Genomic DNA, 24,449 nt, shown 5'->3' on the forward strand with positions numbered 1-24,449 from the left:
CCAGGGACGTCAAGCGTCGTAAGACGCGCTTTTACTTGACATCTGATCCGTCAATCATTAGAGCTGTATCGTTCACTGGCCACCCATGATGTCAATCGTCACCGCTTCCCAGCTGTAAGCCAATCATTTCCCCGGTTGGGGCGATCCCATCCAGCGAATGGCTAGTTCCAGGCAGAGCCTGTCTTACAAGGGCGGGGAAGGAAGTGCCGCTTCTACCCAATAAAGAGGTCGTATGGTGATAGTTTCAGCTAATTGGGGACGGAAGGGGGGAAGAGGGTGGGTTCTTTAGCTTGAGCGGCACAACGGACGGTAGTGGCGTGAATTCGAGTGGGAGCGGGTTCACTTCAGATCATTTAAATAGCGTTTTTTTAAATATATATTACTAGCCCTCTAAACCTTTCCACTTGGGAGAGGCAGGGGTTGTTCGGGCACGTTATATGCAAAATCCTGCAGTCAGAAACGTACTTAAAATTGAGTTTACGAGCTATTTTTGGGATTGTCGTATTTGCCACAGTAACTGGTTTGTTGACGCAGAATTTGAGTATTGCTGAGCGGAGATGCGTCTTGTCAGAGTTTTTCACCCTGCACTTATCAGGACAATTTGCAAAGAATAACGACATGAAAGCAAAATTCTCTTCAAGATATAACCCCCGGAGTAGTCACATCGGACTCAAAACGTTAACTCATCCCACAGATGTTGCTAGACCAGTGTTTTCTTTTCTGCACTTTATGTTTTGTTTTCTTTTGCGCTCTCTACAAATGCAGGTTAAAAAAATACATATTTGTGGGATCCCGAATTGTCCAGAGGGCAGTTAAAAGTCACCCACATTGTTGTGTGTCTGGAGTCTCGTGGGTCAGATTTCTTTCCCTAAACGGCATTGATAACCCACATGGTTTTTTAAATGAAAATTGACAATGTTTATATTTAAATGGTTGCCATTAGATTTTGTCTTATTGATTTCAAATTTTATCCGTTGCTAGTATGGGATTTGAACCCCAAGACGCTAGCATAGGAGGTTCTGAGTTTCTAGGCTAAGTGATCTAGGTAAGTTTAGGAGCCTCACTCTACATCTTGAGCCATGGATGCATTCATTCACTGGCTAGGTAAGGGTGGGGGTTTGTGAGGACGTTGACCTCCCTCCAGGTGGCCCATCCCTTCAAGGGATGAGGAAAGTTCCATTTTCCCCCAGCCAGGAGGAAGACCGGCACCAGAGAAGCATGAGATAGAAGATTGATTGCCTTGAGAATATAGAGTCATGGCCCTCAAAAGACTGTAGATATCACTCTCCATTAGAGAGAGACAGTTGGTTAGCTATAGTGTGAGTGTAACCACTGCACACAGCATGGGGGCAAGGTGAGATTGAAGAGCCTCCCTGAATTGCCAGAGTCAGTGTGGGGATTAAACCTGTGTTGTTGGTGTTATTCTATACCATTCTCTAATTCTGGCCAACTGTGCTAACTAACCTTAACCTCAAGAATGGATAGTGTTGTCAAACAGAGAGACCTAGGAGTTCAGGTACATAATTCTTTGAAAATTGTTTCACCTGTAGGCAGGGTAATTTAAATGGTGTTTAGCACACTTGCCTTCATTGATCAGACCATTGAGTATAGGAGTGGGGATGCCATGTTGAGGTTGTACAGGACATTGGTTAGGCCACTTCTGGAGTACGGTGATAGTTCTGGTCACCCTGCTATAGGAAGGATATTAAATTGGAGAGGGTTCAGAAAAGATTCACCAGGATGTTGCCAGGACTGGACGGTTTGAATTATAAAGATAGGCTGGGATTTGTTTCACTGGAGTGTAGGAGGTTGAGGGGTGATCTTATAGAGATTTACACAATTATGAGAGGCGTAGATAAGGTGAATGGCAAAGGTCTTTTCCTAGGGTTGGTGAGTTTAAAACTAAGGAGCATATTTTTAAGGTGAGAGGAGAAAGATTTAAAAGGAACCTGAGGGGCAACTTTTTCACACAGACGGTGGTTTGTATGTGGAATGAACTGCCAGAGGAAGTGGTAGTTGCGGGTACGATTACAACATTTAAAAGACATTTGGATAGGAACATGAATAGGAAATGTTGGGAGGAATATGGGCCAAATGCAGGCAAGTGGAACGAGTTTAGTTTGCATTGGACTGAAGGGTCTGTTTCAATGCTCTATGATTCTATGACATTACCATTGTGCCACTACCTCACCACAATAAATGTTTACCTTTGGAACATGTGCTTAAAAGGGCAGAGTGACATAATAAATGGCCCGGTGATACATTTGTGCAAGTACAGTTCAAGCCTTTTATTTGGATAGAAAAAGAACCAAGGTAAAGAATTGTTTGTTGAAAGGAAATCTTCAGGACACTCAGAACATTTAAGCTATTCCATATGTATGCTCTATGCATACATTTGCAACTTCTCTCATTTGTTTCCTTCAGTAGGGGAGAGAAGGCTTGTGGTTAGATGATGTAAATGTTACCATTAGGCTGTAAAAGTAATTCAAAGACATTATTAATCTTTTCAAGTAATAAGTGCGCTTGAATTTTGCGAGTGCAGTGTTCCACTTAACGGTAACGTTGACCACAAGCCAGTCATTTTCCCATTACATTGGTATTTCTTGTGAATTGTCCTGATGAGTGCAAGACAAAGTTTTAATTTTTTTTATTTCAGCAATTCTCCATTTCACTTGATCTTGAAGTAATATTTGTTCCCATGGTTTTCTGGACTATAGCCTGATTCTGCCCTCTGAGTGCATGAATATTGCAGGGAGGGTGAAGATGAGTTTAAACAGCAATGTATGTAAGAGATAGTAGGAACTGCAGATGCTTTTTCTGATGAAGGGTCTAGGCCCGAAACGTCAGCCTCTCTGCTCCTATGATGCTGCTTGGCCTGCTGTGTTCATCCAGCCCTGCACAATGTATGTAAGACACTGGTTCACCCTCAACTCGAGCATTTCTAACAGTTCTGGGCATTGCACTTTAGGACGGACGTGAAAGCACTGGAGAATATGCAGAAGAGATTGATGGCAATGCTTTCAGTGATGAAGATTTTCAGTAATGAAAGTAAATTGGGGAAGTTAGGACTGTTTTCATTGGAGAATGGAACACTGAGAGGAGAAGGTATTCAGAATCATAGGGAATCTGGAAAAAGTGAATAGGGAGCGATTCCTCCTGCTTGTGAAAAGATCAAGGATAAGAAGACACATTGAAAATAAATGACAGAAGAAGCAAAAGTGACTGAAGAAAAACTTTCTTTTTCAGAGTGAATAATTAGGTCTGGAATACACTGTATGAGAGTGGGGTAGAGGGAGGTAAAAAAAGCTGCATCCAGAAGAAAGTTAAACTGTTATTTGAAAAAGGACAAGTTATAACGTTACAGGGAGAAGGCAAGATAATGGCAATAATAAGAATGCTAATTCAGAGAGCCAGCACAAATGGGATAAGCTGAATGACCTCCTAAAACAATTGTGTGATTCTGTAAAGAAGAGGCTGGCTCTATTTGGGATGTTTGCAGTCTTGTTCCTCATGACCACTATGTAATCACCAAATGGAAACTGGCCACCATGTCTGAACATATAGGTCGCTGAGATTTTGATTCATTCTTTTGTGAGATGTGGGTGATGCCCTCAAATGCTCCCTAATTATCTTTGAACATATTTAAGAGTCAACCACATTGCTGTGGACTTGGAGTCACATGTAGGCTTCACTGGGTAAGAACAGATTTCCCTTCTTAAAGAACATAAAAGAACACTTCTTAGTGAACCATGTGGTTTTTCACTGCAATCAGTGATGATTACCATTACTTGAGATTAGCTTTAATTCCACTTTTTTTTCAAATTAATTCATTGAATTCAAATTCTACCAGCTGTTGTGTGAGACTTGAACCTAGAATATTAGCCTAGATCTCTGGACTATGAGACAAGTGAAATTGCCATGACACCAGTGCCCTGACTGCTGACAACTATCCATGGCCTCATTTTGCCCTATCTTTATAATCTCTTCCAGCCATATATTCCTCCAAGATTGCTTTACTCCTCGAATAATGACTTCTTCATCTTCCATTTTAATCATTTTACCACTGGCAGCCCAGAACTATGGAATTTCCTCCCTAAAGCTTTCAACCATTTTATCAAGTTTACCTTCTTTAATTCATTCCATGAAACTTCTTTGATCAAGCTTTTGATCATCTATACTAATATATTCTAATTGGGATCCAATTTTGTTTGAGAGTTGCTCATTTTTAGGATGTTTTACCATGTCTTGGAGAAAAACAGGAGCTATTTCTAAGGTCTTGACGAATGTTTTTCCCTCAGCAAAACAGATTATCTCATCATTGCTGTTGTTATGGGAGCTGGCTGCACACAAAATGTCTGAGGTATTTCCAAATTTACAACCATCACTGTATTTCAAAAATTATTGCAAGGTATTTTAGAAGGTTCTGGGTTGCGACAGGTAATATTTAAATAAGCATGTTTGCCTTTCTAGGACTTCCACAGCTATTGGGGCATTAAATGGTTAAAAAGATTTGATTATCTTTAAGTTTGTTTCTGTGCTTAAACTGTCTCTTGTTGTGGTGATGCATGGATGTTTGTCACCCACTCATACCTCAAGGGACCATCTTCATCTTTAAGGCCAATACTGCATGGGCTGGGTTTTTGACAACCAAGTGGCATTTTGGTCTGCTGAGGGCAGTACTCCATATGGACTTTAGTAAGATGTTTGACAAGATTCCTCACGGTACACTATTTAGCAAGGTTAGATCACATGGAATATACAGAGAATTAGCCATTTGGATATAGAACTGGCTCGAAGGTAGAAGACAGAGGGTGGTTGTGGAGGGTTGCTTTTCAGACTGGAGACCTGTGATCAGCGGTGTGCGACAAGAATCGGTGCTGGGTCCGCTGCTTTTCTTCATGTATATAAATGATTAGGATGGGAACATAGGAGGTAAAGTTAGTAAGTTTGCAGAAGGCACCAAAATTGGAGGTGTAGTGGACAGCGAAGAAGGTTACCTCAGAGTACAATGGGATCTTAATCCAATGGGTCAATGGGCTGAGGAGTGGCAGATGGATTTTAATTTGGATAAATGTGAGGTGCTGCATTTTGGAAAGGCAAATCAGGGCAGGACTTAGACACTTAATAGTAAGGTCCTGGGGAGTGTTGCTGAACAAGGAGACCTTGGAATGCAACTTCATAGTTCCTTAAAAATGGAGTCGCAGGTAGATAGGATAGTGAAGAAGTCGTTTGGTATGCTTGCCTTTATTGGTCAGTGCACTGAGTATAGGAGTTGTGGGAGGTCATGTTGCGGCTGTACAGGGACATTGGTTAGGCCACTTCTGGAAAACTGTGTTCAATTCTGGTCTTCCTGCTGAAGGAAGGAGATTGTGAAACTTGAAAGGGTTCAGAAAAGATTTACAACGATTGTTGCCAGGGTTGGAGGGTTTGTGCTATAGGGAGAGGCTGAATAGACTGGGGCTAATTTCCCTGGAGCGTCGGAGGCTGAGGGCTGACCTTATAGAGGTTTATAAAATCATGAGGGGCATAGGTTTAAGGTGAGAGGAGAACGATTTAAAAGGGACCTAATGGGCAACTTTTTCACACAGAGGGTGGTGCGTGTATGAAACAAGCTGCCAGAGGAAGTGGTGGAAGCTGGTACAATTTCAACATTTAAAAGGCATCTGGATGGTTATATTATGAATAGGAAGCGTTTAGCGGAATATGGGCCAAGTGCTGGCAAACGGGATTAGATTAATTTAAGATATCTGGTCGGCATGGACGAGTTTGACTGAAGGGTCTGTTTTGGCACTGTACAACTCTCTGACTCTTTGTTCTTATATTCATAGACCCACCTTTCCAGCAGGGCATACTTAATAGGGATCCAGAGAGTGAACCTTGGTATGTTTTTTCTTTCTTGTTGATGATAATGCCCTTACCAGCATCCAACAAGGGTTGACTCAGGACTGGTGATGGATTGTAAAGGCCTTCCTGATTTATATGGCTCACTGTCTTCTTGGGAGGTACATTTCTTTTCATAAACGGCATGATGGCTCAGTGGTTAGCACTGCTGTCTCATAGTGCCAGAGACCTGGGTTCAGTTCCACCCTCGGGCGACTGTGTGGAGTTTGTACGTTCTCCCTGTGTCTGCCTAGGTTTCCGTTGCGTGCTCTGGTTTCTTCCCACAGTCCAAAGATGTGCAGGTTAGGTGGAATGGCCATGCTAAATTGCCCATTGTGTCCAGGGATGTGTAGGTTAGGTGGATTAGCCATGGGAAATGCAGGGTTACAGGGAAAGGGGATGGACCTAGTGGGATACTCTTTGGAGGGGTGGTGTGGACTTGTTGGACCAATTGGCCTGTTTCCACAATGTATGATTCTAAGAAGGGCCCAATTTTATGATATCTCAATTTATATCAATTGCCTACATGATGAAAATGATACATATACTTGTTCTGGCTATTCTCCTTCCCCACAGCAAAAAATTGCGTTTCATTCACCTCAAATAACAGTACCCTTTTTATGATGAGAGGCTGAATATATTGCATATGTATTCCCTGGAGTTTAGAAGAATTTGTAGGACTCAACCGGGTAGCTGCTCAGAGATTGTTTCTGCTGGTCAGGGTTTCTCAAACATACGTGCAGTCTCAGGATAAGGGATTGATCATTTAGGATCATTGAGATGAGGAGAAATTATTTCACGCAAAGGATTGTGAATCCTTGTAATTCCCTGTCCATGACAGTTGTCAATACTCCATCATTGAATATACTTAGGCTTGTGATAGACTTGTTTTGTCTCCCAGGAATTCAAGACATATGGGGAATGGGAGAGAGAATAGTTTTGAAGACAGAAAATCAGCCATGATCATTTTAAGTGATGGACAAGCTTTACAGACCAATCGGCCTATTCTGCCTCCTGTTTCCAAACATTCGTGCTCTTTTTTCTTGTGAGCTGTCTTGTTATACTTACTGGCATTTTTATGCTTTATGATCAATGCCCCCTTTGCTAGAGCTCTTTTAAAGTCATGCCATTACTACGTTTTTTGGCTGAGGTCGAGGCTTTTATTTGGCTCAGGAAGTGGCCAGCAAAAAGCATTGGAGGTTCTGGTCAAAGCACGATGGTCTGAATGTTATTTCCTTCCGTTGTTCAATGTTTCTAAATTCAAAGTTTACGTCATAGATAAAAACCAAAGACTCTCATTTGACCTACTCTTGTTCCTTGTTCATATGTTCATATTTGAGTTGCATAATATTTAAAGGTATTCATAAGGTAACCGCAGGATATTTATCCAAAGTCAGAGTGGTTGGAGCCAGAAAACATAAGTGTAAATGAATGAAAAGCAGATGTGAATGAACTGTTATACAGTGTGATAAATGTTCAAAAAATCTACTTGGAGGCTCAGACATTCAACGGAATATTTGTAATGTATGTGGATGTTTGATGCAGGTTTTGTGCTACAAGAGGTACAAACTCAGATTGACTAATCTTTTTGTCTTCTATTCGTTTGTAACAAATTAATTTAAATAAGATAAATGAAGATTGGAAAAAGAAGTATATATATATAGAGAGGATTAAGAAGGATGCAGAGATATCTGTCCATTACCAAGAAAGGGAAAAGATTTGCTTTAATTATTGTTAATTACTGAAAAGTTCCTGTGAATCAATTATTATTGTAACTACCTACCAACATGCCCACCATCTAAATGGGAAGTGGTACAAAAGATCTCACTCTCCCGTGCAATGCCTATGTCAAAATCCTGCCCAACAAGTACATGTAGAAATTAGAGAAACAAACTAAAGGTAAAAACAAAACTGAAAAAAACTCCTATCTGAAGCTGAGATGCAGGCAAAGTCAGATAGGAAATTGAATTCTAATCAGTTCCTCTACATATGCCCAAGATTTCAAAAAACAGGCAAGGCTTAGATCTCATTTCAAAGAAACTGACAAATGTATTTTCTGTGTAGTAAATTTTGTTATTCTGATGTACTGTGAGGCTGGAAAGCAAACTGAAAGTAGGACCATCGTCTCTAAAATTCTCGCCTTGAATTGCATGGCCTGTTTAAAACACAGATTGCTGAGCAATCCTGTGTCAGGTAACAACCCTATTTAAATGCAGCAGGAAATAGATGGTGACAATGTTTACTTAAAGTGTCTCTTTAAACTAAGTTTATGTAATCATAAACTTGATAAACCCCGAGAAGCTTGGAACCTTGAAGAATTATTGTTGTGCGGACTATGAAATAGAATGCCTACCAAGGGGTAGGATGTTTTGCTGGCTCATTACTTTAGCATTATGAATGGGATTGGAGTTAATGAAAATTCTGTTGCCCAAAAGAAGGTACATGGTAAATAAAATGGAAAGTGCTGGAAACACTCAGGTCGAGCAGCATCTATAGAGAGAGAAACAGAGTTGACATATCAAGTCTAATATGATTGTTCCTGAGTGTTTTCAGACCTGCTGAGTTTTATCAGCGCTTTCTGTTTTTATTTCTATTTGCCAGCTTCTGCGGTAATTTGCTTTTACAGGCAATTAAATAGTATTTGTGTCACTGGAGTTTAGGGCAGGCTTAGCAATAGGGGTCACAAATGTGATCATTTCACAGACAGCTTCACAATTATCTTTTAGTTAGAAGAATCATATTGTTCAATATGCACAAACAACCTGCAAGACTCTTTAAACTTGCCCAAAGAGGACTGATAACTGGTTGCATTGATATTTCTTAACCAATGGTTTTCCTGTTTCAAATTATATTCATTTGGAAAGAGCCTCTGCATAATGTTTGATAAACCTTAATTCAGAACATAAAGCTCCATTGGTGTCTGCTGTTTGATCTTAATAGGAACATTGATTTAAATGAGGCAGCATGCAGAGGCAAAGAGCTTGGAGATTTTGTTCATTGGGAATGGAGAGAACTTATGCAGAATTTTCCTTTAGATGACTAATCGACCAAGTTTTGTCTGATGGAGCAGATTGTGCATAGCACAGTTTTTCATTTCCGAGGTTTGTTCTCATTTTAGACTTCCGTTGAGATTAGCTTGCCCACTGTGGTCAATACATTTATTTTGGGATACCTGAATTCAGCTGAGCTTGTTGGTGCAGATTGATCCAATATCGGTGTCATAAGTGTACCTTATGATCTTTAGGATTCTGCAGAATATACGTTTCTTCATATCATCATCTTTTGCATCACTACAGCTTCCACACCCAAGTGAAATATTTGCAGAGTTCATAACTTTTCAGTTATATTGTGCAGTGCAGTGGATGGCAAACACAAGGCACAGTATAATGGGTGAATGCTGTATATTTTGCTTACTGTATAGGGTTTCCATCTCAGTTGTGAGGAAGCACTTGTAATGGAGGTGAGGTGAGGGAGAATGGTGAGGGAGGCAACTGCAGCTGTCAATGAAAAACATTGTGTTTGGGGGAAGGTAAGCTCATGGGAAGAAGGAGCAGACAGACAAAGATTTTCTCAACTTAATATAAACCACAGGCTTCATTTTATGTATATACTGTACATGCTTGTTTAACCTTAATTTCCCTTCATGCTTGTATTGGTCTGATGCTTCAGGATCTTTGGGCCATCAGTGTCGATGTGTCCAAATTGCATATTACATTTCTGATATGATTGGCAGGATTCCACAGCACAAGCATGAGCACCAAATCATGGTTGATGATGTTGAAAAGTACCTGGCTGGAATGGTGTGAATGGCAGTGGAATTGAAACTGACAGTGTCTGTCAGTGGAGGTTCAAGTACTGATTCAGGAAATTGGACCTTCAGGCCAAATCCAGGTCAAGACTCCCTGTGTACATTTCCTTAACACTGCAGAGAAAGCATTAATACTCCTGATTGGATATTCTACTTGTCGATGAGTAAGGCAATGGACAGATTTGGGGAAGACTAGAAACAACTGATTGAAGATTGGATTGAGTATGCACAACTAGTTGTGGCATACAGGGGCCTCAACATGAGTGAGTATCTGGCATTTATGATGTAACTATAGAGAAAGCCCTTTAGGAAATACTTGGCAGAGGTACAGATGTTCAAAGAAATTCACATCAGATCTTTGAGGTACTGATAAGGGTTTTTGGGGACAGTTTGAGTACAAGCAAGCCAAAGGAGAAGATCTGTTTCTCATATTCCTGAAGCTGGTAAAGTTGTTTAATTGCATCATTTTCCTGGATCCCTCCTTCAAATTAAATTAGGAAGAGCTACTGATGGGCCACTGAGCAGAAATAAAGGTGAGAATGTCCAGATGAAGTTAAGGAGACTTAACAGTGACAAAACTCAATTAACTTTCTTTGAAGTTTGGGATCACATCATCCAGATCACAGGAATGATTGGCATTCTAAGTCCAGGAAAGAAGCTACCATCAGGGAGGTGGTTGTCAGCAGGGCGGGGATATAAACCTAATGTTGAAGAAGCAGGTGGAACAGATTGCTGCATGACAAGTGTAAATCCAATCCTTGCTGCCCTATCTCTGATAAACCTCAAGGATGATCCTATCCAAGGACTGCTCCATAGAGGTATTGGAATTGTGATAGGGCTGAGATTCAATCGAGACTGCTGTCAACTCTGTTTTCAGGCACAGATGTCAGCAATTGGCTGACTGAGGGAGATATCTGTACTCTCATTTTAAAGATGCACATTGGTGAGTTGGAGGAGAATTAGGGGAGGTAGCTTGTTTTTACTCTGACCAAGTGCAGGAAAACTTTCAGTAAAGATAATGATGACATCGGATATTGTGACATGGTAAGCCACAGGATTGTAATTAAAGATGATTGTCCAGTAAAGATTCCTTACTGCCAGATCCCACCACATCACTGGGAGGAAGTCTGGGACTACCTGCAAATATCTTTGGAGTGAAATGTCCTGAGTTCTCAAGACTGTACACTTACCCCCATAGTTATTGTCAAGAAGAAAGACAGAAAGCTGAGGATATATGTTGATTGTAACGCCCTCAACACAAAGACCATAAGGATGCTTATCCTCCACCTAAGATTGAGGAAACATTGTAAGTTTTCATAGGAGCCAATTACTTCTGCAGCCTTGGTTTGACTCACAGTTATAACAGCTATGTATCCTGAACAAGTCAGCATTCTGAACAGGTACTGGGGGACTTTATGAATACATGAGAATGCCATCTTCATGAGTGTGGCGGATAAAGCTTTTGACAGTCTTAATTTTCAGTCCCTCCTATTGTACCTGGACAACATACTCATTTTCAGATTGACATTTGAGAAGATCCTTGCAAGACTAGACATTCTTAGCCCATTTGCTACAGTTTAACTTGGAATACTTTAAACCAGAGAACTGTGAACTTGTCAGGACAAAAGTATGGTACCTTGGACACTGTTACCATGGAAGGCATTAATCCTGATGGTGAGAAAATTTTCGTAGATAGAGGAGTGGCCTTGGCCTAAGACAAGGAGGGACTGTTTGGGTTTATTGATATAGCTGGTTAGTATAGGAGATTTGTGCAAGGCTGTGTACAGTTGGCTGCTCTGTTCCTTGATTTGCTGAGAAAATCAGAGAATGCTGTAGGAGTGGTTGGGAAACAATGTGTGAGGTTGGATATTTCATGGAGTGTCATTGGGAATTTGATGCCAGCAGAAGACTCCGTTTGCATCCTGAAGCGAAAGCTTGTCTCATCACTTGTGATGGCTATCTAGATTTCCAACTGCCTTTTGTATTGGAAATTAACACTACGTTCCTTCACCTGGAAATGTACTACCACAGGTTCAAGGGCAGAAAGGAGTGGTTATTGCTCATGCCAATCTGAGTATAAAACTAAACAAAAGGAATGTAGAACATTATTCCAATATGAAACTCAAACTGCCAACCTTGAGGTGGGGTATTTTCTAGAAGTTCAGAGATATTCTGATCAGTGCAGAATTTTCAAGCAACAGAGACACAATGAATGCTGAATTCACACCATCTCAATTCAAGATTGTGAAAAATAATGTACATGCTGATGACCTTAGAAAACTTTCCATGCCTGGCTAGAGGGCCCTGTTGATTGACACCATTCTCATGCCCAAGTCAAAGGCAACATTCCAACCCATTTTGCTATGATATTTGAATTAAGAATCAGTGCACTGTCACTAATGCACTTTTGAGTGAGATCCAAACCAGATCCAGACGGAGTCACGCGAGTATGTAACTATGCAATCTATCTTAAAGAAGGACATAAGACAGTTTCAGCTGATTGATGCTGGCATTAGTGGACTGCACTATTGCTGGAAGGCCCAGCATTCACCCACCTAGTGTCAACTGATGACAGTCCAAACAGTCACAGAAAACTTTAAGGTTTTAGCAAAGATTTGTAGCTGGGGTTGTGGGTGAGGTTGTTGACTTGCTTGCCGAACTGGCTTGTTTTCATTCAGACATTTCGTCACCATGCTAGGTAACATCAGCAGTGAGGCCTCCGATGAAGTGATATTGTTCTCCGCTTGGAATTTATGCTGTCCGGTCCGTTATGGTGAGTAGTGTCATTTCTGGTTTTGTTCTGTTTGGGTTTGTATATGGGGTCCAATTTTATATGTTTGTTGATTGCATTACGGGTTGAGAACCATGCCTCTGGGAATTCCCGTGTGTGTCTATGTTTGGCTTGGGCTACTATGGTACATTGTCCCAGTTAACAATGCAATCAACAAACATATAGAATTGGACCCCATATACAAAGCCATGCAGAATAAAACCGGAAATGACACTACTCACCATAATGGACCAGACAGTATAAATTCCAAGCAGAGTAGAACAACATCACATCATCGGAGGCCTCACTGATGATGTTACCTAGCATGGTGACGAAACGTCCGAACAAAAACAAGCCAGCTCAGTAAGCAAATCAACAACCTCTGCCACAGAAAACGTTGAAGGACTAGAAGAGGATCAGGGAAAAGGATGGAGTGATTGTGTGGTTCATAACAAGGAGAGAGGGAGATGAAGAACTCATCTTTCCCAACAACCTCAGGTGTTAATTGTTGATGGCAATTCATAATCAAGCAGGATATCAAGCCACAGAAAAGATGACTGCCCTGGTCAGAGAGCTGTTGATATTGATGACTGCTGTCAAAAGTGTGAGAGATAAACTTTGGCTGAAGCAGAGAAATGACTTCATCATAGCATGAGATGCTTGGTCACCAAGAGACCTCTAGAGGTCCTTACGATGTATTTTACCATTCTTTCCCCAGTAATAATGAGACTCAGTATGTTTTCATAGTCATGGGATGTGTTCACCAAGTTCACCAGCCTTAGGCAATTTCCATCCATGACCAAAAGGCCTTAACTGTAGCGTTGAGAGATTTAGTGAGTGATTGTGCCATTGTTCCATGTCAGACTGACAGTGATCAGGGAAACAACGTCAAGATCAAGATGCTAAGGAACTTTGCAAAATCAATGGCATTGCCAAGAGCCACACCATTTCCAGAGTGTAATGAGCAATACGTATGATTCAACTACACTCTGCATGACCATCTGTGCACCATACTTACTGAGAACAAACAGAAGTGGCCTGAGTACCTTCCAGAGCTAGTTTATGCTCATAATATCAACCCACCCCACACCCACACTTGTCCATAGGCTATTCTCTACTTTACCTTCCAAAATTGGAATATCGGGAGTCCAAATAAGATACAGGATATGTGGGACTTTGATACACAGTGGTCACAATAGGTGGAGGGCAGCCTCAAGAAACAGTTCACAGACAGAAATTGCTTGAGGCCAGAAGCTTTGTGTATGATACAGAGGTATGCAGTCCCCTCAGTGGTATAGCAGAACTTGGTGTCTCAGTGTGTGGATGGTTTGGGTGAAGTGGAGTCAGGTAGCAATGTGAAATCCTGGTATGACCTGTATTTGTGAATCCAGGGGAGTGAATCTAGTGTGAGAGGCCTACTGCTGCCCTGGAAAATGACATAGGAGCAACCTTTAGGGAGGAAGAAACTGGAGCAACAGGTGCTTTTGATCATATGACTTCTGGAGACCTGACCGACCGAGACCCCTACATGGGTGATTCACCACAAAGCTGGAATCCTTCAGAAGGTATCAGTAGAGATAAGGAGCTGAAAAGATCTTGAACAAATTATGGCTTTCTCCCCAACCCTTACCATTTGCCTACATCAAGAAGATGCAAGAAGACAATGCTGGAATTGAGCATTCTAGCCATCATGACACTATTAAACCTGTTAATTATGCAACTGCTAAGCATACGGTCACCATGTGCTATGTGTAGTTGCCAAGATAGCAAGTTTCAAGCAAGAAGGTCTGTAACAGAACCTCCAGCAATGGATGGTGACAGTGAGGGAGGGTGCTCAGCTGATGTGCCAGGACTTCCAGCAGCAAGTGGCAACAGTGCAGCATGGCAGCTGGAGCAGTTGAATGGATCCTGTCTGGAAAAATAAACTCTCTTTGGTTGAAGGTGGATTTAGGGGAAGGAGCAGACAAAGTGTTCCTCAACCCAATGTAAGCTGCAGGCTTCATTCCATTTAAATACTGTTTTGTTTAATTTTAATTTCTCTTCATATTTGCAATGACCTGGTGCTAGTGAAATAAACAATCCTTGCTGCATGATCGTTTGGCTATCCATGTATTCAAATCACATGGTACACTCTGGAGACCAGGTGTTCCTCACCTGGAAGGAACAAAAATGATGGAAAAATTCACATTATCTATTGGACAGATTAGGTTAGGTTTGATGAAGGCAAGAAGTATCAGCTGTCTCCCAACCCTGAGATTGTCCATGTGTTGTGATGACGAGAAGATTCTCCTTGGCATGAGTGTCAACTGTCCTTTGAGACTAATAAGTTTTGAAACTATAACTATTTAACTCAGAATTTTGTGTTTTGATTCTAGTAATTTTTGAAAGATAGCAGAAAGTATTTGGGTTACATTTGATTTTTGATTTCCCAAATTAGAAAGCACCTCTATAACAAGTCTGTTTTTCTTCTTCTCCAGTATCTTTTAATACCACACAGCTGCTACTTTTCATTTCCTGATTGGTGCAGCACAAGGAGACCCAGGAGTACCACGTCAGCGTTTGAAATCTTAAATGCCAGCCTTTGCTTCTGTACATTCAATAACCTTGATTGAGATATAGTGCAAATAATCATCACAGCGGCCACCATGAGATTTCTTATTGTGGCAATTCTAACTGTATATCTGTGCAACAGTACCAACGCAGTTGGTCAGAAGGGTAAGCGGAGAGAGTATGCTTCTCAAAGTTCAGGGCAATTTCAAGAATCGGGGACAGTTGAGATGAAATCACCTAATCTGAATGACGAGGAGTTTCACTCTAGCCATATGCCCGATTATTTGAAGTGTGACTCCTGCAGAGCAATTTCTTATCAGGTAGGTTGAATACACTGTATGATTGCTGGCTGCTCTTTGGAATTTGTGCCTCTTCACTTAGAGACTTACTCAGTGTTCTTTTATTTTCTGGAACGCCAGCCTTTTATCTGAGACTATATATCATTGTTTTCTTCATAACACTTAATTCAACCAAGTTCACAAAATAGCTATACAGTCAATTTCTGTCAATTCAAAATTGTTTTCAGTACAAATACTAAAGTTTATATTAAATTGGAAAGCGCAGAAAAGATTTACAAGTACGTTACCAGGATTGGAGGGTTTGAGTTGTGCAGAGAGGCTAGATAGGCTGTGACTTTTTTTTCCTGGAGCGTGGGAGATAGAGGGGTGACCTTATAAAGGTTTATGAAATCATGAGAGGCATAGATAAGGTGAATAGCAAAGGTCTTTTCCCTAGGGTAGGGAAGTTCAAAACTAGAGGGCATAATTTTAAGGTGAGAGGGAAAAGATTTAAAAGGGATCGAGGGGTAACTTTTTCACACAGAGGGTGGTGCATGTATAGAATGAACTGCTAGAGGTAGTGGTAGATATGGGTACAGTTACAACATTTAAAAGACATTTGGACAGGTACATGAATAGAACAGGTTTTGAGAGATATGGGCCAAATGCAGACAGTGGGACTAGTTAATTTAGTTTGGGAATCTTGGTCGTCATAGATGAGTTGGACTGAAGGTTCTGTTTCCGTGCTATATGACAAAACTTTAATAACAAATTATATTTATGTTTTAAAACAAATACAAAATGCCTACAATATAATGGTGCGTACACTTTAAAACCGAAAGAACTGCGGATGCTGTAAATCAGGAACGAAAACAGAAGTTGCTGGAAAAGCTCAGCACATCTGGCAGCATTTGTGAAGAAAAAAATCAGGGTTAACATTTCGGATTCGGTGACCCTTCCTCAGACCCAAAACGTTAACTCTGATTTTTTCTTCACAGATGCTGCCAGACCTGCTGAGCTTTTCCAGTAACTTCTGTTTTTGTTCCTACACTTTAAAAGTTTGTCTTCGACTATGTGTAAATTTGTGACATCCTGAAAGACTCTATGTAAATTTAAATTATTTTTAGATAGCTTCGCAGTAGGGAGTAGAGTGTAGTCATATCTATCTGTACTGGTTGAGTGGACCAGGAAATAGTATTTCCTTGTGTATTATATGAGTTTTGACAATCAGATCTGTCAAACAGTTAAATTTTATTTTATTGTCGGTTGTCTGACTAAGTTTTAAAGATTTCTAGAAATGAAACTGGCAAATTTGTTTTGAGTGCTGTACCATTCAGCGTAAAGAGTTGTGGGTGATTCAATGGCAGAGATAATGTGGGGCTGTCCCACAGCAGTACATGCAAACATATTTGAATTTGTTAAAAAAACTTCATGAATAATGTTAGATGTTCATTACAGTCAACATGTAATTGCTGTGTGACATCTTTCTACATAATTACTTACTAATTACTAGTCACTATTAAATTAATTTATAGAACAAATGTATTTCTGCTGGCGTGATATTTGAATACATTCTAAAAAGCAGTGCTGATAGAGGAAGCCAGATCTTTCGCAGGTGCTTTTTGTTTCAATATAGAACATTAGAACAAAACAAACAAGTTCCTTCCTCTTTTTATCCTACTGGCAATTGAAGATTATCTGAACTCAAGTTACTTTATTCCATAAGCTCACTCAAAGTTGAGAATAACATGATGGTTATCATTGGAGTTTGGAACTGCAAAAAATACTTTTAATGAAGAGACTTAGGTTCAGAATGGGGGTTCACTATTCCAATATGGTACATTGTGCAGATGCAGAAGAAAAGTATGATGATTATCAAAAAAACAGACATTTTTCTCTTTTAAACACTGACAATTGTTATTGACTCTGTGCTGGAAAGATGCAGGAATATCTTTCGAAGTGGGAATCAAAAATCTCTGCAGTGAAAGAAGGGAAAGCAGAGTTGAATGAATCCGATTACACCGATGCTTTGGAGAAATGCTGCTCCCAGAGTTGGGAAAAGTGAGTTTCTGACAGTTGATCTTTTACACAATCCCAGATAGTTCCCTTCCTTACCTGTCCTGGACAATGATGTGACTGGCATAAAAAATGAATAGTCATGTATGAAAATACTTTTGAACCGGGATTATGTAACATAACTCAGCAATTATGAATGATTTCTTCATCAATAATAATCTGTATTTTTATGTTAATGCAGCTACTTTGGAGTGAGTTATTGCAGACATTTAAGTGACTATATAGTAAGGGACTAAGAGCTCAACAACAGCTTGTAATTATATAGCAGCTTGAATGCAATGAAACATCCCAAGTTGCTTCACAGGAGTGTTATAATGCAAAATTTGATGTTGAATCACATAAGAAGCTGCACATTTGTTCAAAGCAATTTAAGGAGATTTTTAAAGGGGAAGAAAAAGTTAGAGAAGTGTAGGAAAGGAATTCCAGAGCTTAAGGTCTGGTCAAGTGAATTACATGTTGACTGTAATGAAATTCAAAATATTAGAGGTGGAATAACACAGAGATCTTAAAAGGTTTTTGGATTTGTGAAGATTATATAGATACTGAGATAATGAACAATTATATAACAAGATCTGACTGAAAAGTTCAACTGATTATGGTTCAGATCAGCGGGTTTTAAAAACATCTGATAGAACAAGGTTAGATGTTACCCACAACCACATAACTGATTGTTTCTAAAAATTATTTGTCTGTAAGAGTTCTGAATTGTCTTTATTCAGATTTTAATGTCTTGTCAAGAAATAATTTTAATGAATGATTGTTGTATGATTTATTTATTGTCACATACATCCTGAAGATACAGTGAAAAGTGTTTGTTTGCCACAATCTGGTGCCATTTTGATAAAGATAAAAAGAAATTACTTAAATAAGAGTTCATCTTCTATTCAAATTGGGGTCTCAAGCACGGCTTCAGGGCTTGTGCAAGGTCTTTGCAAGTTATTCCAGGCTTCAAAGAGTCCAGGAAACTATATGAATAGGTTACAGTTATTTTTTAATGTCTATTAAGGTTACTTGCCCCATATCTGAAAAATTTTTCTAGAATTTTGTGTGGAGTTTGCACATTCTCCCCATATTTGCGTGGGTTTCCTCCGGGTGCTCCGGTTTCCTCCCACAGTCTAAAGATGTGCAGGCTAAGTGGATTGGCCATTGCTAAATTGCCCATAGAGTTCAGGGATGTGTAGATTAGGTGGGCTGTAGGGGAAAGGGTCTGGGTGCGATGCTCTGAGGATCGGTGTGGACTTGTTGGGCCAAAACGCCTGTTTCCATGCTGTAGGGATTCTATGAATTATCTACAGCATGGAACAATGGTAATTATTTTCAAATTTTGATACAAGTTGTAATTATTGAACACTTAAACAGTTTTCTCAGCAGAATGGGCTAGTTTCCCAAAGCCCGAAGTACACTATGATAATTGGCAAGGATAGTTCAATGTTGACGTTTGATGACTGTAGAGCATCGAGAATAAATAACACTTTCTATTGGCTCTGTAATGGCAGAACAGAGACACATGTGGTCAAAAGCAAGATCAGACAGTATTCCCAGATTAGTACATCAGTGAATGAGCTTCTTCTTATTCATTATACTTTTCATCTATCATCACTTAATCCAGTGCTCATTTCTTCTCAATCAAGCCTGTCACAGTCCAGCTTCTCCCTAACATATTGAAGAATAGTCATTTGAGGTACCATAGGATACTGTCATACCCAAATTCTGTAAGTTGGTATTTCAAAAGAGGAGAAGAAAATGGGCAATCTTTATTTTACAAGTTCTGTTGTATATTAATGACATTTTTAGTACTTAGATATATCTTGGAACACATACAAAGTGTGCATTTATAGATGTTTCTCGTGCTGTTGTGTCTGTCATTAAATCAGGTATTCGGTTGAGTACATTTGTCAAGATTTCAATGTTTCTCCAAAAGACTTGCACCACATTATTGGATTTAGATTTTGTTGGTACTGCATTATAATTAAGAGCATATCTCATTGTTAATTGACATAGAGCCCTGTGCAAGTTATATATTTTTTTCCATTGATGCTTTGCAGGCATGGTGTAATAGAGGTAAATGGTGTTAAACGTCTGTCAGGCCCTGGACTGGAGACTGAAGATTTTACGGGAGTGATGGTGATGAGTGGACCATGGCCAGGACGGTAAAAATATTACAAAAACTGAAATTTGAGTAACTAAAGTGTAGTAGCCATTATGTTCCATAGTATACAGCACATTTGTCGCCCCTTCACTTAAGAGATTTTGAGGTGTAATATATTTATATTTTGATAAATGTAGTTGATATGTTGAAGTATTACAGGGGAATGTTTTCTGTATTGCTTCACAATTAGACAATTTTATCCGTGTAATTTCAACACAGTGAATTTCCAGAAATAATAGAAAGGATGTGGTAGTAATTCAGTTAAAGATGTCACCTATTTTGATATGTCTCACTCACACAATGACAGATTTGTATTCTTAAGGGGACTTTCAGTTGTCTAGCTGACACCATCAAAAGCTTCATCATGAAGATTGCTTTACTGATACAATCGTGTGTGAAGGATCGCTTGCATTTATGCAACACATTTTTACGTTGCTTAGAAATGTTTCAAAATGCTCATAAATACTGTACATCAACAGTACTGACATAATGTAAAACAGGAAATCATTTTGTGCACAGCAAAGAAAGAAAATCTTGCATTTATATCGTACTTTTCAAGACCATCACACAACTCAAGGCACTTACGGCTAATGAAATGTAATGGCTGATTTAGGAAATGCAGCAGCCAATTTATGCACCACAAGCTCCATAAACAGCTTTATAATAATTATCAGATAATCTGTTTGTAGGCTGTTAATCAAGGGATCAAGGGATAAATATTGGCCAGCACCCAGCCACGATAACTCTGCTCTTATTTGAAATAATTCCATGGGATAGTTTACATTCATAGGACCACAGAATGCTATGACACTCTGAAAGACTAGGCAGGGCCTGTTTGATGTCTCATCCAGAAGCTGGTATCTCTAAATCCAGAATTGCAGTACTCTATAGTATTGTCTAATCAACCTGTTCAGAGATGTCATGACACACCTCTGAAGTGGGTGGGTCATGAACCTAGGTCTCCTGGCTCAGACATAGGGATGCTATCACTGCCACAAGAGCTCATTAGTACAGCATGGAGAGTCAATGTTGAATTTTGTGATCACATTACCGACAGGGAGTTGAAGCCACAACTTTCTAATTCAGAAGTGTTCGGAATTCCATTAATTGAACCACAACTGGCAAGATTTTACACACAACTATGTGTTAAATTACCTGATCAGTGTGCTACAAATTGAGCTAGGAAGGATCAAATAATAATCCTCCTAAATGTCTTTCTGGCTGAAGGACAGGATTTGCAGACTTGTGAGCAGGTTGTCTACTCAGTAATTCAAATTGGAAAAAAATTGTGGTATTGGGATAATTAAACAAATGAATACAGAAAAGGTAATTTAGAAAAAAAGTCAAAGAATTATATTGATAACTTGTAATGCAGATTCTCAGGTATAAATAAAGTTGAAACAGCAAGATAGAGATTAGAAACCCATAGTTTCTTCTGTTCACAAATGTAATTTGGAAACATGCAGCAGCCTATGAGTATTTGAAAGACAGTACAATGTTTGACATTTTCTCTTTCAAATACTGACAAATTTATTGTGTCTTTCCAATAATTATCTGTTCCTTTAGATATCCTCCATTTACTTGTTATGTTTCAATTTTTTTTATTGTATTTCTCTTGTTTGGATCATTAATACATCTGTCTAACTCCTACAGGTTGTTCAAAATGTGCCAGGCTTACCTCGGTGAGTTTACAGAAGAGGACATTTACAGGGAATTCAGGAACAATCGAGACTATTTAGAAGATTTTCTCTGTTTTGGTAAAAATGGAGCTTGCACCAAGCAGAAAAATTTCCAAACAGCATTAAAGGATGAAATATAATCATTCTTTGTTGGCTGTTCAAGTGACAAGTGCACAGGTGGAATTTGGGTGATGGTGTGACTGGGTGTTAGAGATGGGGATGGAATCAGTGGATTTCTTTTTATTCATTCAGGCCCATACCCAAATTTCTGATATTTAATCTTGTCATGAAATACTATATAATAGATTAATTAATTCATCTAAATGTTATTTAAAATGCTGTTAGATAACCTTATAAATTGCTGATGTTCCAACATATTCTTCCATGTAAATACTTAAGCCCAGAAACCTATTGAATCCAATAGTATGTAACCCCCACTACTTAAAAAGTTCACATTTAACTGGCAACTCTTTAAACTAACCAAAAAGCAAAAGCCTTTAATTATTTGAATTAATGTTAAGTTTAAAGTTGTCATTTTGTTTCTTTAGTGCCCCATTTGTTACAGGTGGAGACAACTTGAGGCCAATGTTTTGTTGGAAAATGAAGTAATGATTAATGTGAATTTTCAGATTGTGCTTCAAACCTCCTATGATAAATTGTTCTCTTTTCCAATGTCCCTATGTGCAGGCAATGTTAAAGCTGAAAATATGTTTGAACAACTGCAACTGACATAATATCTGCGGTACTTTTGAATCTAGGAAGAATTACTGAATTGTAATTTTTGGTAATTCACACCACCAACGGGAATATTCAACACTTACATTCAGTACTCTGGCAGTTATTTGCACACATCAGGAAGATGATGTTCAGAAAAATGTGCCTGTTCTAAATAACTTAGACTGAATCTGAATTTATAAGTAAGCAAATGAGTTGTCAGTGGAGGTCTGGAGAACCATCAGAATTGGTAATCATTTATAGATGAAAATATTTTTAAATTGAATTTAATTTTTTGAAAATAGTTCTCTCTCCTTATTCTGTATTCTCAAATACTGTGACCCATTTATTGGTATGATTTCTTGCCCGAGTTGCCATTCTTCACAGGGAAGCCAAGACAGTGAATACCAGCAGATTGTAGCCTGGTGGCAGGGGAGATGTCGGGCTGGGGTGGGGGTGACGGTGGAGATGTCGGGCTGGGGTTGGGGAGGGTACAGCATGGAAACATTATAGCTAGACACGCTATTATCTTGACCTATGAGCCATATATACATCCTTGATCAAATGTCACAAATGAAGAACTTCAACTGATTTTCCTCATCCAGGACCACCAAATGGGAACACCTCTACAGTCACCTTAGTTGGAATCAGTGAAGAACAGTTACATTGTCTGGGTTACATTATCTGGTTTTCTGGTGTACTCTGTCTGGTTATACTTCACTTTCACTAACTTAACCATTGAGGAAAAGTAGAGATATTTTATAACCTGGATTTATTTTTATATGTACAGTGCCAAAGTCAGGTCAAGATAGCGATGGTAATTATTATAAGTTCTATTTAAAACCATGTTTGAGACCGGACTTTTCACAGTTCACTGAATACTCTTTTACTGACTTATAGTTGGTATTATTCTGTATGCATTTGAAATTTGAAATTTATATTCAAATACCATTGATACAAATATAAAAGATTCCCAAGAAAAGTACTGCAGACACGTTTCTGGCATTTATTCTGTTCATTCTAAAGTTTAGTGGTATGGTTGAGAAAAATAAAACGTTTGCATTTTTAAAAAGCATGTGTTCTTTTTATATTTAATTCCTTCAGAGATTTGTAGTTACTAATTTTAAATTAATAAATTAAATTCCCCTAGTGTGCAGATTAGGTGTGTTTGCGATGGGAAATGCAGGGTTCAGGGAATAAGGTAGGGTGTTGAGTCTGGGTGGGATGCTCTTCAATGTGGACTCAATGAGCTAAATGGCCTGCTTCCATACTGTAGGGATTCTGCTGGGGTGGCACAGTGGTTAGCATTACTACCTTAATGCACCAGGGACCTGGGTTCAATTTTAGCCTTGGGCAACTGTCTGTGTGGAGTTTGCACATTTTCCCTGTGTCTGCGTGGGTTTCCTCCGGGTGCTCCAGTTTCTTCCCACAGTCCAAAGATGTGCAGGTTAGGTGGATTGGTTATGCTAAATAGCCCATAGTGTCTAGGGTGGTAAATGAAGGGACCTGTGCAATTTACTTGGAAAAGCCATTTTTCAATTAGTTAGAGCCATGAATTTGTCTGTTGTTATGACAATTATATTTTCTCTGTCTGCTGAATATAATGTTTCCAGCTAGGGCACTGTCCATACATACCAGCCATTCTAAGTACATTGCCTTACTCAAGTGCTTATTCTTCTTGACTGAGTCTGGGTTAGGTGTCATGAAATGTCAGCATGGTCATTATGTTACTTAGGACTGAGTTACTGATCTGAGAATACAAGTTGAAATCCTACCGTATCAACTAGAGTGTTTATATTCAGTTAATTAGGTATGTCTGTAATAAAGGGATAGTATAATAGTGGGGAGTATCTAATTATTGGATTGTTTAACAAAAATCTGGTCCACAAACGTCCTTTAGAGAAGGAATTCATTTGCTCTTATCTGGTCTGGTCTACATGTGACAGCATACCCACAGCAATGTGATTGAGTGGTGGATGGAGTTTATTTTAGATAAATGTGAGGTGCTGCATTTTGGAAAGGCAAGTCAGGGCAGGACTTATACAATTAATGGTAAGGTCCTGGGGAGTGTTGGTAACAAAGAGACCTTGTTGTGCGGGCTTATAGTTCCTTGAAAGTGGAATTGCAGGTAAACAGGATGCTGAAGAAGGCATTTGGTATGCTTGCCTTCATTGGTCAGTACATTGAGTATAGGAGTTGGGAGGTCATGTTGTGGCTGTACAGGTCATTGGTTAGGCCGCTTTTGGAATTCTGCATTCATTTCTAGTGTCCCTGCTGTAGGAAGGGTATTGTGAAACTTGAAAATGTTCAGAAAAGATTTACAAGGATGTTGCCAGGGTTCGAGGGTTTGTGCTATAGGGAGAAGCTGAATATGCTGGGGCTATTTTTTCCTGTAGCGTTGGAGGCTGAGGGGTGACCTTATCGAAGTTATTAATGTCATGAGGGGCATGGATAGGGTGAATACCCAAGGTCTTTTCCCCAGGGTAGGTACATCCAAAACTAGAGGGCATAGGTTTAAGGTGAGAGGGAAAAGATTTAAAAGGGA

General features: G+C 39.4%; 1 protein-coding gene across 3 annotated transcripts; it reads left to right on the forward strand.

The window, feature by feature from the left end:
• Window positions 1–159: 159 nt before the first annotated feature.
• Window positions 160–22,974, forward strand: LOC109937484 (marginal zone B- and B1-cell-specific protein). 3 transcript variants are annotated; one of them, XM_020536064.2, is made up of 5 exons: window positions 160–227; window positions 14,936–15,328; window positions 17,226–17,347; window positions 19,408–19,512; window positions 21,165–22,974. In XM_020536064.2, exons 2-5 carry the CDS (start codon window positions 15,104–15,106, stop codon window positions 21,328–21,330), a joined length of 618 nt encoding a protein of 205 aa, XP_020391653.1. In that variant the 5' UTR covers window positions 160–227; window positions 14,936–15,103; the 3' UTR covers window positions 21,331–22,974. The 3 variants fall into 3 exon arrangements, with proteins under 3 accessions (XP_020391653.1, XP_048471615.1, XP_048471616.1); XM_048615658.1 differs by lacking the exon at window positions 160–227 and adding an exon at window positions 262–276; XM_048615659.1 differs by lacking the exon at window positions 160–227 and adding an exon at window positions 284–309.
• The last annotated feature ends 1,475 nt before the right edge of the window (window positions 22,975–24,449 follow it).

Source organism: Rhincodon typus, chromosome 32 (genome assembly GCF_021869965.1).
Source record: "Rhincodon typus isolate 14 chromosome 32, sRhiTyp1.1, whole genome shotgun sequence".
Lineage (NCBI taxonomy): Eukaryota > Metazoa > Chordata > Chondrichthyes > Orectolobiformes > Rhincodontidae > Rhincodon > Rhincodon typus.

Bases quoted from the DNA above. Each gene is read 5' to 3' on its own strand.
- LOC109937484 (XM_020536064.2), top strand. From the start codon at position 15,104: ATGAGATTTCTTATTGTGGCAATTCTAACTGTATATCTGTGCAACAGT. The intron at 15,329-17,225 runs GTAGGTTGAATA...TGTGCTGGAAAG, and splicing joins GCAGAGCAATTTCTTATCAG to ATGCAGGAATATCTTTCGAA. The intron at 17,348-19,407 runs GTGAGTTTCTGA...GATGCTTTGCAG, and splicing joins TGCTCCCAGAGTTGGGAAAA to GCATGGTGTAATAGAGGTAA.